The sequence below is a fragment of the Brienomyrus brachyistius genome, chromosome 9, assembly GCF_023856365.1.
Source record: "Brienomyrus brachyistius isolate T26 chromosome 9, BBRACH_0.4, whole genome shotgun sequence".
NCBI lineage: Eukaryota > Metazoa > Chordata > Actinopteri > Osteoglossiformes > Mormyridae > Brienomyrus > Brienomyrus brachyistius.
Window position 1 is genome coordinate 10680884 of NC_064541.1, and position 13829 is coordinate 10694712.

At 41.1% G+C, this 13829-nt stretch overlaps 1 protein-coding gene across 1 annotated transcript in view; it reads right to left on the bottom strand.

Moving 5' to 3' along the window:
* The window catches only part of LOC125748855 (GTPase IMAP family member 8-like), a 56922-nt gene that overhangs the window by 42268 nt on the left and 825 nt on the right, over positions 1-13829 (bottom strand). Inside the window, exon 2 of the mRNA XM_049025514.1 lies at positions 13051-13797. Within this exon, the coding sequence (XP_048881471.1) occupies positions 13051-13797 (747 nt within the window). The remainder of the gene's footprint in view (positions 1-13050; positions 13798-13829) is intronic.

Here is a 13829-nt window from a genome sequence, read left to right on the forward strand (position 1 = left end):
ATTTAAGCAACAGCGTAATTAATTCTGAGACAGTTTTTATAAGCAGGCAGTTTCTCATGTGAAATACAGATTATAAGTGATTCAAATATTTTTAAAACATGATTAACATTTTTTTGCTGTCCAAAAGCATAAATATCTAAGTTGGAAAAATGTTTAAAAGTTACATAACTTGATCGTTGATTGAGTCATAGGAAAAACATACAACAGAGACAATTTTCTAGGTAGAACAAGCTGTTCAGCAAATGAAATAATGACACGACATAGTCCTGCTTTTCAAAGGCTCTTTTTTTTAACAAAAGTTGAATACTTACTATCAGCCTTAGTCATTTCTGTGCTCCAGGAACAAGCCTGAACTATATTCTAATGTCTCCCTGAGAGACAGTGCGTTTGGTGTAGTTCTAAGTGAGGGCGGGAGCATTGGATGGGAGGTACTTCACATTACTCGGCACACAAATACCCTCAGCACGCCTCAGCATTACTCTGTATCCAAATAAAGGAAGCAGTGAATCGCTGCAGGTTTGAAGTTGAAGAAGCATAAGCTCCATAACTGTATGGATTTCAAATTTTTTTGTCGTTTTGAAATCATTTTCATTTTGTTTCGTCTGTCTAATTTACATAACAGTCTCATTTCTGATTATTTTTTGAACAATAAAACAAAGAAGTTTGTATAAATATGGTCCGGTGAAGTGCACACAAAACTGACCCCGGACTCAGTCTCTCCTCAGCTTTGGCTCGGATTAAAAAGCTAAAAACAAAAATCCATGCATTTTTTAAATTTCACCATCAGCTCACTTAATTTACTTAATTCTAATTAAATTAATTAAAAGTCAGTGAGGTTATCATTAGCCATAAGGGAGTGAGTTAGTAGTGAAGTCAAAAAATACGTATTTGTATTGCATGGTTGCCGCAAATACTGTGGTGACTTCATGAGAGGTTTCATTTTCATTTATAGTTATTTTATAATATGCAATTTAAAGTCATATATAAAGCATTTGCAGGATTACCAGGATTTCATGTTTCCATGCATGTTATACTGTATGTTAATCAGTGCTTTTGTGTATTTATTTGCTTATTGCTGCATTTTCTACTCTCACTTTTAATATATTTTTGTAAGTGGGTTTTAAGGTTGATGTACTTACAATAAAATATGCTTTTCCTTGACAGACATTAATCGGTTTGTCTAATAAATTGGAGTGTTTACAGACTCCGTTTGGGTGTGACAATTCAGCATTAAATTCCATAAAACCACATCCTTGCTGTAAAATGCAATACAAAAGGGACGACACGGATCACTGAACTGACACTATCCTTAACATTTATTCAGCTCCAAACACATGTACAAATTTCACCTTTTTAAGTGAGCTACTATATACCTGAGTTTTCACTTTTCAGATTTTCAGTGGCAATATTCAAACTGTAACAAACTATTTAATAACTTTTCCACCTCCTTCTTATGACATCTTTCAGGATTTTTAAATATCACTGACAAACTAATAACTTTGCATACTCTATAGACCCTGATGCCCAGAGGTATACAGTAGATGGATGAGGGCAGAAAGAATATATTTGTTAGTGTAACCTTGCTGTCAATGTCTTTATTTTAGTGTTCAGTCCTCCACAGTGCAAAATACAAGAGAATTAAGAACAGTAAGTACAGGTAGGTCCACCACTGGATGAATTAACATGCTGAACGTTCAGCAAAATGTTTGGCTGGATCCAAGACCTATTTGATAGAGCTTAATTAGCCTTTATATACTTGCTCCCAAAATTCCTTTGATACCCTTAGATGACAACAAGACTAGGTTGTTACCCCAACACCATTTCCCCGTTAAATATTACTGTTTCTGTGCAAAGGGTTCAAGCCCACCATGCGATCTGTGAGCTCATACATGAATTAGCATTAGCTTCTCAATGACAGTAGGTCTGTAATTTTACAAGTATGACTATAATAGGACTTGTTTCTAAATAGCATGACAGTTCAAGCCCCATGAGGATTAAAAACTTACCACAACCAAAAAGGCTTATCATTAAGGTAACTCTGTATTATAAAGGTTAGTACTTCAGCTTTTCTGTATTTATTATCTGCCTCTCTTGTTTGTCACTTTGGACAGCAGCATCTGCTCAGTAAATAAAGGCAAATGCAAAGTTGTTCCTTTTTAGCTGCCTGAATAAACTCTTTGCATTAATCCATGTCCTGAGGGAGATAATGTATATTCTAAGGCTGGACCAGAAGGCCCTGAAGTGCAATCAAAGGATGAGGCACCGGCCTGCAGTGATACAGTAACGTATGGCTTATTACACATAAACCCGGCACTGCAGGGTACTGTACACAACTAAAGACACAGTTAAAAGTCCTGCTGCCGTTGTTCACAGATGCCTGTTGATATTTTTGCTTCGCGTGATTCCCGTAGCCCCAGCTTGATTTTCCAACACACTTGGTTGAATTTGCTGCCAAATTCATTTTACTATAAATGCTAATGGCTACTGGACCGTAGTAACTCTTTATGGGGACAGAATCCAGATTGGCAGCTGACCTTCAAACATCGTCAGCAATATTCATCCTTCACACAAGTAAATATGACAGATTCCCAAAGGTTCATGTCTGAATTTTCATGGACTAATGAGAGGTGGGGAGGCAAAGACAAGCATGTGGCTTAAAATGACTAAAACTGACAACATTCTACATGAAAGAGAGATCAGCATTATAAGGTTAATCCAAATGACATAAAAGATCCCAGCAAAAGAACAGTTCTTCTTGGTTAATGGTTCTGTTACTTTGATACTTTTTACTATGACATTCAGATCACACCTAAGACTCACTCAGTCTTGTCCACTGATTACATGTAACTGCCAGCTTCACCCCCATCTGACATGTTTTACCGATCGTACTGTGATCCCTACTGTAGAGAATGTCAGTGTGTGGGAGGAGCTTCTGAGACTGAAACAATCCCAGCATCTGGGAGGGATTTCATGAGGCATGAAACATATGTAGGAAACACAAAGACTTCCTGATAGGCCAGATCTCGCATCAGTTACAGATCAACGAGAATGAGTCTTTCAGCAGAGGAAGGTTTGTTTTTATATTTCTTACTCTATTTTCAGTTTATAATTTTAATTATAATAAACTGAGTTTCTCATTTGTTCAATAAGTAGTAAATCATTTTGCTGTGAATGACCTTCCTCACTGTCAAGCAGAGGTGGCTGATCTATAAAGGCAGAGGAGCCAGTAGCACCAGTGTTTTTAGGGTTAAATTATGAAACAAGTAACTTTAAATTAGCTCATCGCTAAAATGTTACTGTCATTTAAAAATACATTTTGTCTCTTCTTTGGAAAAATTCACTATTATAATACTGTAACATGTACAGTATGATCTGCTCACCCAGCCACTAGTTACTATGTTACTTAATGTTTCAGCAGAAATTTCTATTTCTAATAACTTGCAATTGATCTGTGCTGGTTTTTGTTTCTTGTAGGATATGAATACAATGAAGAACTCCGGATTGTCCTGTTGGGTAAAACTGGAGTAGGAAAGAGTGCTGTGGGAAACACCATACTGGGGAGGAAAGAGTTAGACTCATGTCTCAGCTCCACATCTGTTACCACAGACACTGTAAAGAAATGGACAATGGAAGACAACAAACTGGTAGCTGTGGTGGACACCCCAGGTCTGTTTGACACGGAGAAGCCCAATGAGCAGATACAGAAGGAAATAATGAAATGTATTAAGTTCTCCTGTCCAGGGCCACATGCTTTCCTGGTAGTGATGCAGCTGACCAGATTCACAAATGAGGAGAAGATGTGTGTCGAAGCTCTGCAGGAGATCTTTGGTGAAGAAGCAAGCAAGTTTATGATCATCCTGTTCACTCGTGGAGATGATCTTGAAGACCAAACCATTCAGGAATTTGTTGAAAATGGCGACCCCACTCTGAAGGAGGTGATCAGAAAGTGTGGAGGCAGGTGCCACGTCTTCAACAACAGGGTCATGTCCAACAGAACACAAGTGAAGGAGCTGTTGGACATTATTGATGGCATGATGGCCCTGAATGGGGGAGGCTTCTACACGCAGGAGATGTATGAAGAGGCAGAGGCCAAGATCAGGGAGAAGATGGCAGAGATTAAGAGGAAGGAGTCTTTTAGTAAAACCAAGAATTTCTGGCGGGGTAAGGATAAGGAAGAGAAACTTTGCAGAGAGCTGGCAGAAAAGAGTGATCTCAACTGTAACTTTACAGAGAAGCTACATCAGAAAGTTAACAGTGCATACAAAGTTGCAAAAAATGTAAGTGTTTGCCCAAATAAAGGTGCATCTTCCCATTTGTGCAGATGAGACTGACAGTGTCTTTAAAGGGTCCTTACAATGTTGTACAACAACCAAAAGCCTTGGTATTCTTTTATGGTGAATAAAGAATAAGAGCGAGTCTTACCTACCATGAAGGAATCATATGACTGTATCATTTAAGACACCCTAAAATGTACAGTTTAATTCTCGGACTACATATTCCATGTATTCTGTACGTCAGAGTGTGATTGGTCCTCCTGCACAGGGTAGTGGGGCCTGCAGTCTGTCCCAGTCAGCTAAGGGCACAAAGCAGGGCAGCATGTGATTTGCATTCAATATAAAGGCTGTTATTTCATTCATTTGCTTTGATCTGTATGCTGCATTACCTTTAATAAACATTATAAAGGCGTCTTTCTTCCTTTTACTGCGAACAGAATGTCAGATTAATTGTAATTCACAAATGTATTGTCATGTTTGTCCTTTTTTTAGTCATGTATTGGAAAAAGCTTCATAAAACCGTGCAGAAATAAAATGCACACATTCCTTTTAGTTCTTATTCAAGTGTTTTTTTTATTCACGGCAAGAGTATATTTTTCACCGCACTTCACTTAAACAACCTTCACTACAATTAACATCGCCATCTACAGATGACCCGGTATACATTTAAACTCTATTAACAATACTATGTACATAGATATGTAGTTGGTTCACTAAATAAAAACTGTATTTCAACATCACATTACTCACCTAAATCTAAATCTCATTATTTTGACTCTAAAGACACCATAATTTGACACTTAAGAATACATTAGACACCACAGGGAGTCAGAATAGCCTATCCTTCCTTCTTAAAACTCCCAATTCAGCATGAAGTCACGGGGAAGATAAGTTAATATTTACAAGCAGTCCATTATATAGGCCAGTGGTTTTTGAAATAGTTTGAAGAAATGCCACTGAGTGTCATTTCAAAGCAGAGCTAGGAAATTTATTGCGTTAATGTGGCACATTAATTTTAAAGTCATGGCTTGTTATTATTTCATGAATCACGTTGACAGATGCAGTATTTACTTATTATTTACCCAAATGGGAGAATAGTATTAGCAAAGATTTTTTAAATAAAGTGCTACAGTATTCCTTCCTGGCTTTAAATAACCCTAGAGTTTAGTTTATGATGTTGCACAGAATCCCAGATTTCGAAGTTAAAAGCAAAACATTCAATTAGCATCTCAAAGGGAAGCTGGGTGGAGTTCTTCGTATGTGGATTAAAACCTGCAAGATCAGAAGAATCCGGTGTTCAAGCAGCTAAGAAAATGTACAATTTTCATTTATGTTTTTGTCACATGCTTTTGTCCAAAGTGACATGCAAGCGAGAGAGGAGAGGTAGAGGTATGACAAAACAATCATAAATCTTTCAAGGAGCCAGCTTAGGTACAGTTGCAGCTAGGCTAAGCTTCTAGTGTTTGAAAAGAGCTGTACAAATACTGTGGAAACATTGCACCAGAAACATTATGTACACTAATATCACCCAAGAGAGAATCTATTAAGTGCAATGTGCAAACACAAATATGTGGTGCAGTAGTTGGTGATATGGAACCTAAAGAAAGTGTCTGGTGTTGTCATGACCTGCTCGTTTGATCCTCCTGTGCCACGCCCCTCATTAACCTTGTGTGAATTCCGAATTATCAGCTGTCTTCTGTTATTTCGATTTGTCCTTTGTATTTAAGTTCACGTTCCAGTCTGTTGCCCCAGTCCTGTCATTGAAGTGATCCCTGTATCGTTTTGTTGTTTTTCCCGAATAAACCCAGTATTCCCTGATTCAACGTCTCCCCGCTCCTACTTCCTGATTCTCCGATCTGTGCTCACAGTACGGCGTTACAGATGTAACGTGTAGTGTGAAGCAGTGTAGTTGTGTCCAGGTGAATGGAGGCTGCTGAAGGCTGTTGGGTAAGCAAATCTCTCAACAAGGTCGACATTCTCCCCCTAGACAGAAACACTACTGATGGCTGTGCCTAAGAAGTCATTAAATGCCTGAATCTTGGTCTTTATCCAGGACACCCGCAATCCCAGACACTCAGGCTCCTCGCTCAGTCTCGAAAACCCCAATCACAGCCTCCATCGACTTCACTAAGATCATGGTATCATCGGCAAAGTCAAGATCAATAAATCTTTCTTTACCAACGGACACCCGACAGCCACAGGACCCCAGGACTCTGCCCAACAAGTCCATATAAGCATTGAACAGAGTAGGAGCAACACACTAATAATTTAACAGCACATGGAAAATAGCTCCACTGTTTTCATGAATATCAGCAAAGAGGACGTCAGCAGTGCATTCTGATGTTCTCTGATTTTTCTTGTTCCATGATGACAGCAGTTGCTGATGACGCCTGATGAAATTAGGATTGAGAAAACCGAACCCCCATAAAAGCAGCACTGCAGGAATATCTGGGATGTTCTGTACTTTCAGTTTCTAGCTAGGAATTTCTATTTGAAATGCAAATTTTTTCATTTTTTTTTTACGAATTTGGAAGTTTCCCTTGTTCCTTCTGCCGGAGGCCAGCCTCAACTAAAGTTGCTGTTATTTAACATTTGTTATTTTGTGTTTTCTTACTTTGTTACGTGTTTCTATATGTCATTTACAGTTCCTTGGTTTTTGCTTCCTATTCCCTGTTTGTTCAGTTATCCTTCTTTTAGTATCCCTTGGTCTTTGGACCTTTTCTGTATCTGTTGATTACCCTCACTTGTTCCTTGTTGCCGCGTCCTTAGACATCGCGTCCTCTCCAGGATGTCCCCTGCCTCGTGCCCTACGATTGACTGGCATCCAGCCCAGTGTGTCCCCTGCTTCATGTCCTATGATGGACTGGCATCCTGTCCTGGATGTCCCCTGCTATGTGGCCTGGGCTTCTTGGGATAGGTTTGTTAATTAACCTTAGTGTAAATTTTGCATAGTAATAAAGATTTGTTATTAAAGAAAGATTATAATTAAACAGTTTTTTTTTTGTTTTTATGGTGACATGGTGGTGCAGTGATTAGCACTGTGGCCTCTCCCATTAGGGACCATAGTTCACGGCCAGGGTTCCACGTGGGTGGAGGTTGCATGTTCTCTGCATGTTGTCGTAGGGTTTAATTCGGCTACTGTGGATCCCCTCCAAAGTCCAAAAACATGCTGAGATTAATTAGAGTTGCAGAATTGCCCATAGGAGTTGGCGCCCCATCCTGGGTTGTTCCCTCCCTTGTGCCCATAGGCTTCAGGATAGGCTCTGGACCCCCCACAGCCCTGAGTAGGACAAGTGGTCACACAAAATCGATGGATGAATAGGTATTATGACTTTTGAAGGTTTTATTTTAGGTGTTCGTACAGTACACTGATATATAACAAATGTTATGGTTATGTAACAAATGTGGGATTATATAATGGTTACAAGCAACTTTACAATAATGGGTGCGAAGAGGAGATTCAAACTCACAGTGCATTAAAAACTACACCAGCATGGTCTGCTTGCATCAGCAAAGATACCTAATCCCACACACACACACAGACACATATCACCAATGACCCATGCTTTGCATAAAAGTCAAATAACGTATAAAATGTAGTTTGTTTTGGTAGACTGCCTTCAACTTACATGGAGCCCGGACTTTAAACAATGAAATCCTGTTTATAGATGTTAGTGTCAGCTAACAGACAGAATCAAGCCAACCAGTATGTTCAAGTTTGCGGAACTCAAGGAATCCTACTGGAAAGAACTATTCCAACCCACATTTGGATAAAACAAACAAGTCTGTCTAAGTTCCAGGAAGTATAAGTTGTTTCTCAAGAAATGTCACATTCAAAAAGACTGGTAAATGAGTGTGAAAATCTAATCACATACACACATATCACCAATGGCCCATCCTCTGCATAGAAGTCAAATAATGTATAAAAGTATATACTCATACAGAATTAGTCAAGCATTTGTGAGATTCATTTCAGTGCAAGATCAATTTTCATAATAACAAAAACAAACAAGCAACAAACAAATTTATTTTTGTATAGTGCATTATCACAACATTACATTGTCTCAAAGCGCTTTACAGCATCCCCACCCAAAGCCCCCAGTGAATAAGCCAAAGGCGACAGTGGCAAGGAAAAACTCCCAAGAAGGAAGAAACCTTTGGAAGGGACCAGACTCAAAGGGGGAGCCCAAACCTCCAGGGGCCGGCAGGGAGAGTCAAATAGGAGAGATGGCTAAGTGCCAAGTCACACTGTCCAAATCATAAGATTTGAGAGACAATCGGGGAGCAGGGAGGTGATGACAAGCCTGTGCTGACACTCCCTCCAATCGCCAAGCAACCAGAGGTAAGGCAGCGGGTCATACATGCAAGATGACATAGGCAGAACGGCGAGCTGGATGCAGGGACGTCACTGGTAGTGGCAACGTCACATGTAGCAGGGTGTGCTGGACATCTTAATAAATTGAGGTCTCCAGGCAGCACCCCCCAGGAGGAGTAGGGGAAATAAAATGTACAATTAGTCAAAGCAGGGGAGACTATAGGCAGCGCTAACAGTTAGGTAAGTGCAATATGAAGTGCAAACTGCAAGCTCCGGCAGATATGGCTATGGCAGCATAAGTAGGAGGGAGAGGCAAGTGGGAATGCAGGCATGGGGAGTCCCTGAAATGTCAGCACTCCAATTCCACAAGGGATTGTGAAGCTAGAGTGGCAGCACTGACAGTCCAGCTTATCCAAAGCCAATGGCACCAGTCCCCACCCAGCTCCACACCTCACACTATAGGTCTGACTGGGAGTGAGGAGTTAGCTAGAGCTAGAACTAGTGTCCCCATAAGCTAAACTAAACAGGTGTGTTTTTAGTCTAGACTTGAATATTGAGAGTGAGCCTGAAACCCGCACATTCGGTGGAAGACCATTCCACAGCTGAGGAGCTCTATAGGAGAAAGCTCTGCAGCCTGCCGTAGCTCTTTCTACCCTGGGTACTAACAGATACCCTGCGCCTTGAGAACGAAGTAAGCACAGAGGGTTGTATGAGGCCAGCAGATCACTAAGGTATTCTGATGCAAGGCCATTCAGTGCTTTATAGGCTTTATAGAAACCTGCAAAAAGAAGGGAATCAAACTCATTACCCGGGAGGTATTAGACTACAGTGCAGTCCACAGCCCATACAGTAATTCCAATAGTGTGTGACTGAGTCACCGTACTGTAAGTGTGCACCCTGTATTGGATGGATGTAAAGGATGTTCCCTTGCCCTGTGCTTTCTGATCTAATCTTCAAGCTGTCCACCTCTGTGCACTAGATAAATGGCTGTGAGATGTGGTTTGTTTTGGTAGACTGCCTTGTACTTACATGGAGCCCGGACATTAAACAATAAAATCCTGTTTATAGATGTTAGTGTCAGCTAACAGACAGAATCAAGCAAACCAGTATGTTCAAGTTTGCGGAACTCAAGGAGTCCTACTGGAAAGAACTATTCCAAACCACATTTGGATAAAACAAACAAGTCTGTCTAAGTCCCATTAAGTATAAGGTCTCTTTTATTTAATGGAATGTATATACTATTGTTCTATGTTTTGGTGACTATCCATTGGAAAGAACGGACATTTAGTAAAAAAAAGACAAAACTGATGCTTTTTTTGGACACTTAGTCCCATTTTATTTCAAATTGAAAATAAAACATATAAGAATATTGCTTCTGTTAAGCCGATTTGAATGCTATGAGCTCATTATTCACATTGATTGGAGCAAGTTAACTTAACGTAAGTTAACTCCCACGGGCCTTTTACAGATCCTTCATGTGCCTGTGGTCATTGCTTCCATTACTCCTATCCATCTTTATACAGTATGTTCCTGCAATGGCTTTACAGTGTGTGCAGTGATTAGCACTGTGGCCTCTCCCATCAGGGACCATAGTTCAATTCTCTGCCACGGTTCCAACAAGGTTGCATGTTCTCTGCATGTTGTTGTAGGGTTTCATTCGGCTACTGTGGATCCCCTCCAAAGTCCAAAAACATGCTGAGATTAATTAGAGTTGCAGAATTGCCCATAGGAGTTGGCGCCCCATCCTGGGTTGTTTCCTCCCTTGTGCCCATAGGCTTCAGGATAGGCTCCGGACCCCCCACAGCCCTGAGTAGGATAAGTGGTCACACAAAATCGATGGATGAATAGATGTTGTGACTTTTGAAGGTTTTATTTTAGGTGTTTGTACAGTACACTGATATATACAGCACTGATATGTAACAAATGTGGGATGATATAATGGTTTGTTCCAGGAAGTATGAAGTGTTTATTATTTAATGGAATGTATCTGATATTGTTCTATGTTTTGGTGACTATACATTGGAAAGAACAGACATTTCATTAAAAAAAGACAAAACTGTTGCTTTTTTGGACACTCTCAGTTCGATTTTATTTCAAATTGAAAAATAAAATTTCTATAAGAATATTGCTTCTGTTAAGCCCATTTGGATGTTATGAACTGATTATTCACATTGATTGGAGCAAGTTAAGTACAGTAACTCAGTTTAGACACAGAACTTGACTTTTTACTGACTCCACTTGAGTCTTAAGCCTGTACCTCAACTTCAGGTCACTGAGTTTCATCTTAGCTCAGTAATATTCCAAATAGCAAGATTTTGAAAACGCATTACAGTTAACAGTGTAACAAGGTTTTTACATTTTGCTTTTAATCATTCTTTGGCATCTTTGGCCGCTGTATCCAAAGCTTAATACCCGGTATGTAGCCTGTAAGACAGTGTGTCTAAGTGTACATATGTAATATATTGTTGAACAAAGGCTCACATAATTGTGAGAGACATCGCTGGATCTAATTTATCCAATTTATTGTTTATTAGTATTAAAGTAAAACACATTTACACCATTTTTTCCTTTTATAATTATCATGTTGGTTCTTCTCACTGTATATTGACTCAGTGCTATCCTTACTATGCACCCTACTGCAGTCCTGCATGTCCTCCCTCTGCATCTCGGAGCTGCTCTCTCTGGATTGCCCCGCCCTTCTTTTCACGTAGCTGGTATTTGCTGAGTCAGTGATATTTGCTCTTATTATGTCATTATCCCTCACACGGTGACCCTGTGTGGTGCCCAGAGCGGATGCTGTGCCTTGTGCCTGAATCTTCCTTCCATCTCCCGCTACACCTTCAGTCTGCTTGTGCCGTGCTTGCTGGGGGTCTCCTGGAGGTCCTCTCGTAATTTTCTTTTTATAGACATCACGTTGGTCCACCTCAAGGTCTATTGACTTAAAGGTATCCTTACTATGCACCCTACTGCAGTCCTGCATGTCCTCCCTCTGCATCTCGGAGCTGCTCTCTCTGGATTGCCCCGCCCTTCTTTTCACGTAGCTGGTATTTGCTGAGTCAGTGATATTTGCTCTTTTCATGTCCTCCTTATCCCTCACATGGTGACCCTCTGTGGTGCCCAGAGCAGATGCTGTTCCTTGTGCATCGTAATCACCCATCATTTCAGGCTTCTTCTTGACTCGGAGTCTGCTGTCTTTCACAGGGGTCTTTTCTCTTTGTGACCCCGGAACCCCCCCATCCCTCCCCATTCTGGAATCCCTGACATTTACACTTGTGCTCTGTATGTCTATATTACCTCTTTTATACAAAACCACATCTCCTTTCATCCTACCAGCATTTCCTGAATAATTATCATTGATTTTCAGAATTTCTTGGTTACCTGTGATATCACTATTCAGATTGTTCTTTCTGTTTTCAGCATTTGACTCATTAATATCCCTACATATTCCTGGAATTTTGAGGTTAGCATTGTCGCCTTTAGCCATTCCAGCTTTACTTTCGACACCATTCACAGAATCAGTCAGCTGTGTGTCCCCTTCACCTCTGCCCAGCATAACATCCACCATGTTCAGAAGCTCTGTCACCTGCCTGTTATTGCTGGTGTCCCTGTTGTTGAACACATGGTACCTGTTCCCATATTTCTCCACTAGGGCTTTGAGTTCTGTCTGAGCATTCTTCAGGAATTCCTGAATGGTGATGTCCTCCAGATCGTCACCATAACTGAACAGAATTACCATGCGCTGTGTGACGTCTGGGCCAAACATGCGTTCAGTCTGCTCCACTATCTTCTTCTCTCCCTCTGTGAAGCGACCGAGCTGTAACACCAGAAGATAAACACAGGGACCTTCTGCCAAGGAACTACATCTGTTAATGTGATACTTAGGATGAGGGAGAGAGTCATCGAAGAAATCTGGTGTGTCGATGACAGTGACCTGTCTCCCCTGAATGGACTCAGTCTGCTGTTTACACTCTGTGGTCACTGGTTTGGTGCTGAGGATGGACTGGAACCCTTCTCTGCCCAGTATGGTGTTTCCACAGCAGCTCTTGCCTGAGCCTCTCCTGCCCAGCAGCACCAGTGTGACAGCTAAAGGAAATAAAGTTTGTGAAGATAATTACAATACCATGTCTAATTTCCACATTTCCAGTAAAATTCTGGGCAATGAGATTCTAAATAAATGGTTACATATTCGCTTAGTTACAAAAATGTTTATCAAAAATGTGTCATTTCCATAAGGTGCTATTATTTCTTTAAGAATGACAAACTGCTAAAACAACATAAACGTTTTTCTGTGGTTTTTCTATCTCACTTGTTCCTTCGAGCCTAAAATGAGATCATCATCCAGCAACCTTGCATATAACACTTAACTTGAAAGCGTTCATATTCATAAATCATTCCCAATCAGACCAGGGCCAAAGGCAGGGTGGGGGGGGGGGGGGGGGGTAGGTGGTCCGGCAACTCTACCAGTAGTGTCCTGCTTTTCCAGGCTGCCATTGTCACCTTCTGTCATTCCCGGCTTCCTTTTGACACGATGCGTAGAATCATTCACTTGTATCTCGATTCTCCGAACTGCTGAGTCGTTGCTCCTATCGTGCGCCTCCAGCTTCTCCACATACCTGGTGCTCTTTACACTTAGCTGTGGTGTCTGGGTAACTGGGCCCCCTTTATCTCTGTCCAGCATAACAGCCACCATGTTCAGAAGCTCTGTCACCTGACTGTTATTGCCGGTGTCCCTGTTGTTGAAGACATGGTACCTGTTCCCGCATTTCTCCACTAGGGCTTTGAGTTCTGTCTGAGCATTCTTCAGGAAGTCCTGAATGGTGATGTCCTCCAGATCGTCACCATAACTGAACAGAATTACCATGCGCTGTGTGACGTCTGGGCCAAACATGCGTTCAGTCTGCTCCACTATCTTCTTCTCTCCCTCTGTGAAGCGACCGAGCTGTAACACCAGAAGATAAACACAGGGACCTTCTGCCAAAGACCTACAGGTGTCAATGTGGGGCTTCGGATCATGGAGAGAGTCACCGAAGAAATCTGGTGTGTCGATGACAGTGACCTGTCTCCCCTGAATGGACTCAGTCTGCTGTTTACACTCTGTGGTCACTGGTTTGCTGCTGAGGATGGACTGGAACCCTTTTCTGCCCAGTATAGTGTTTCCACAGCAGCTCTTGCCTGAGCCTCTCCTGCCCAGCAGCACCAGTGTGACAGCTAAAAGAAATAAAGTTTGTAAAATTAATCTA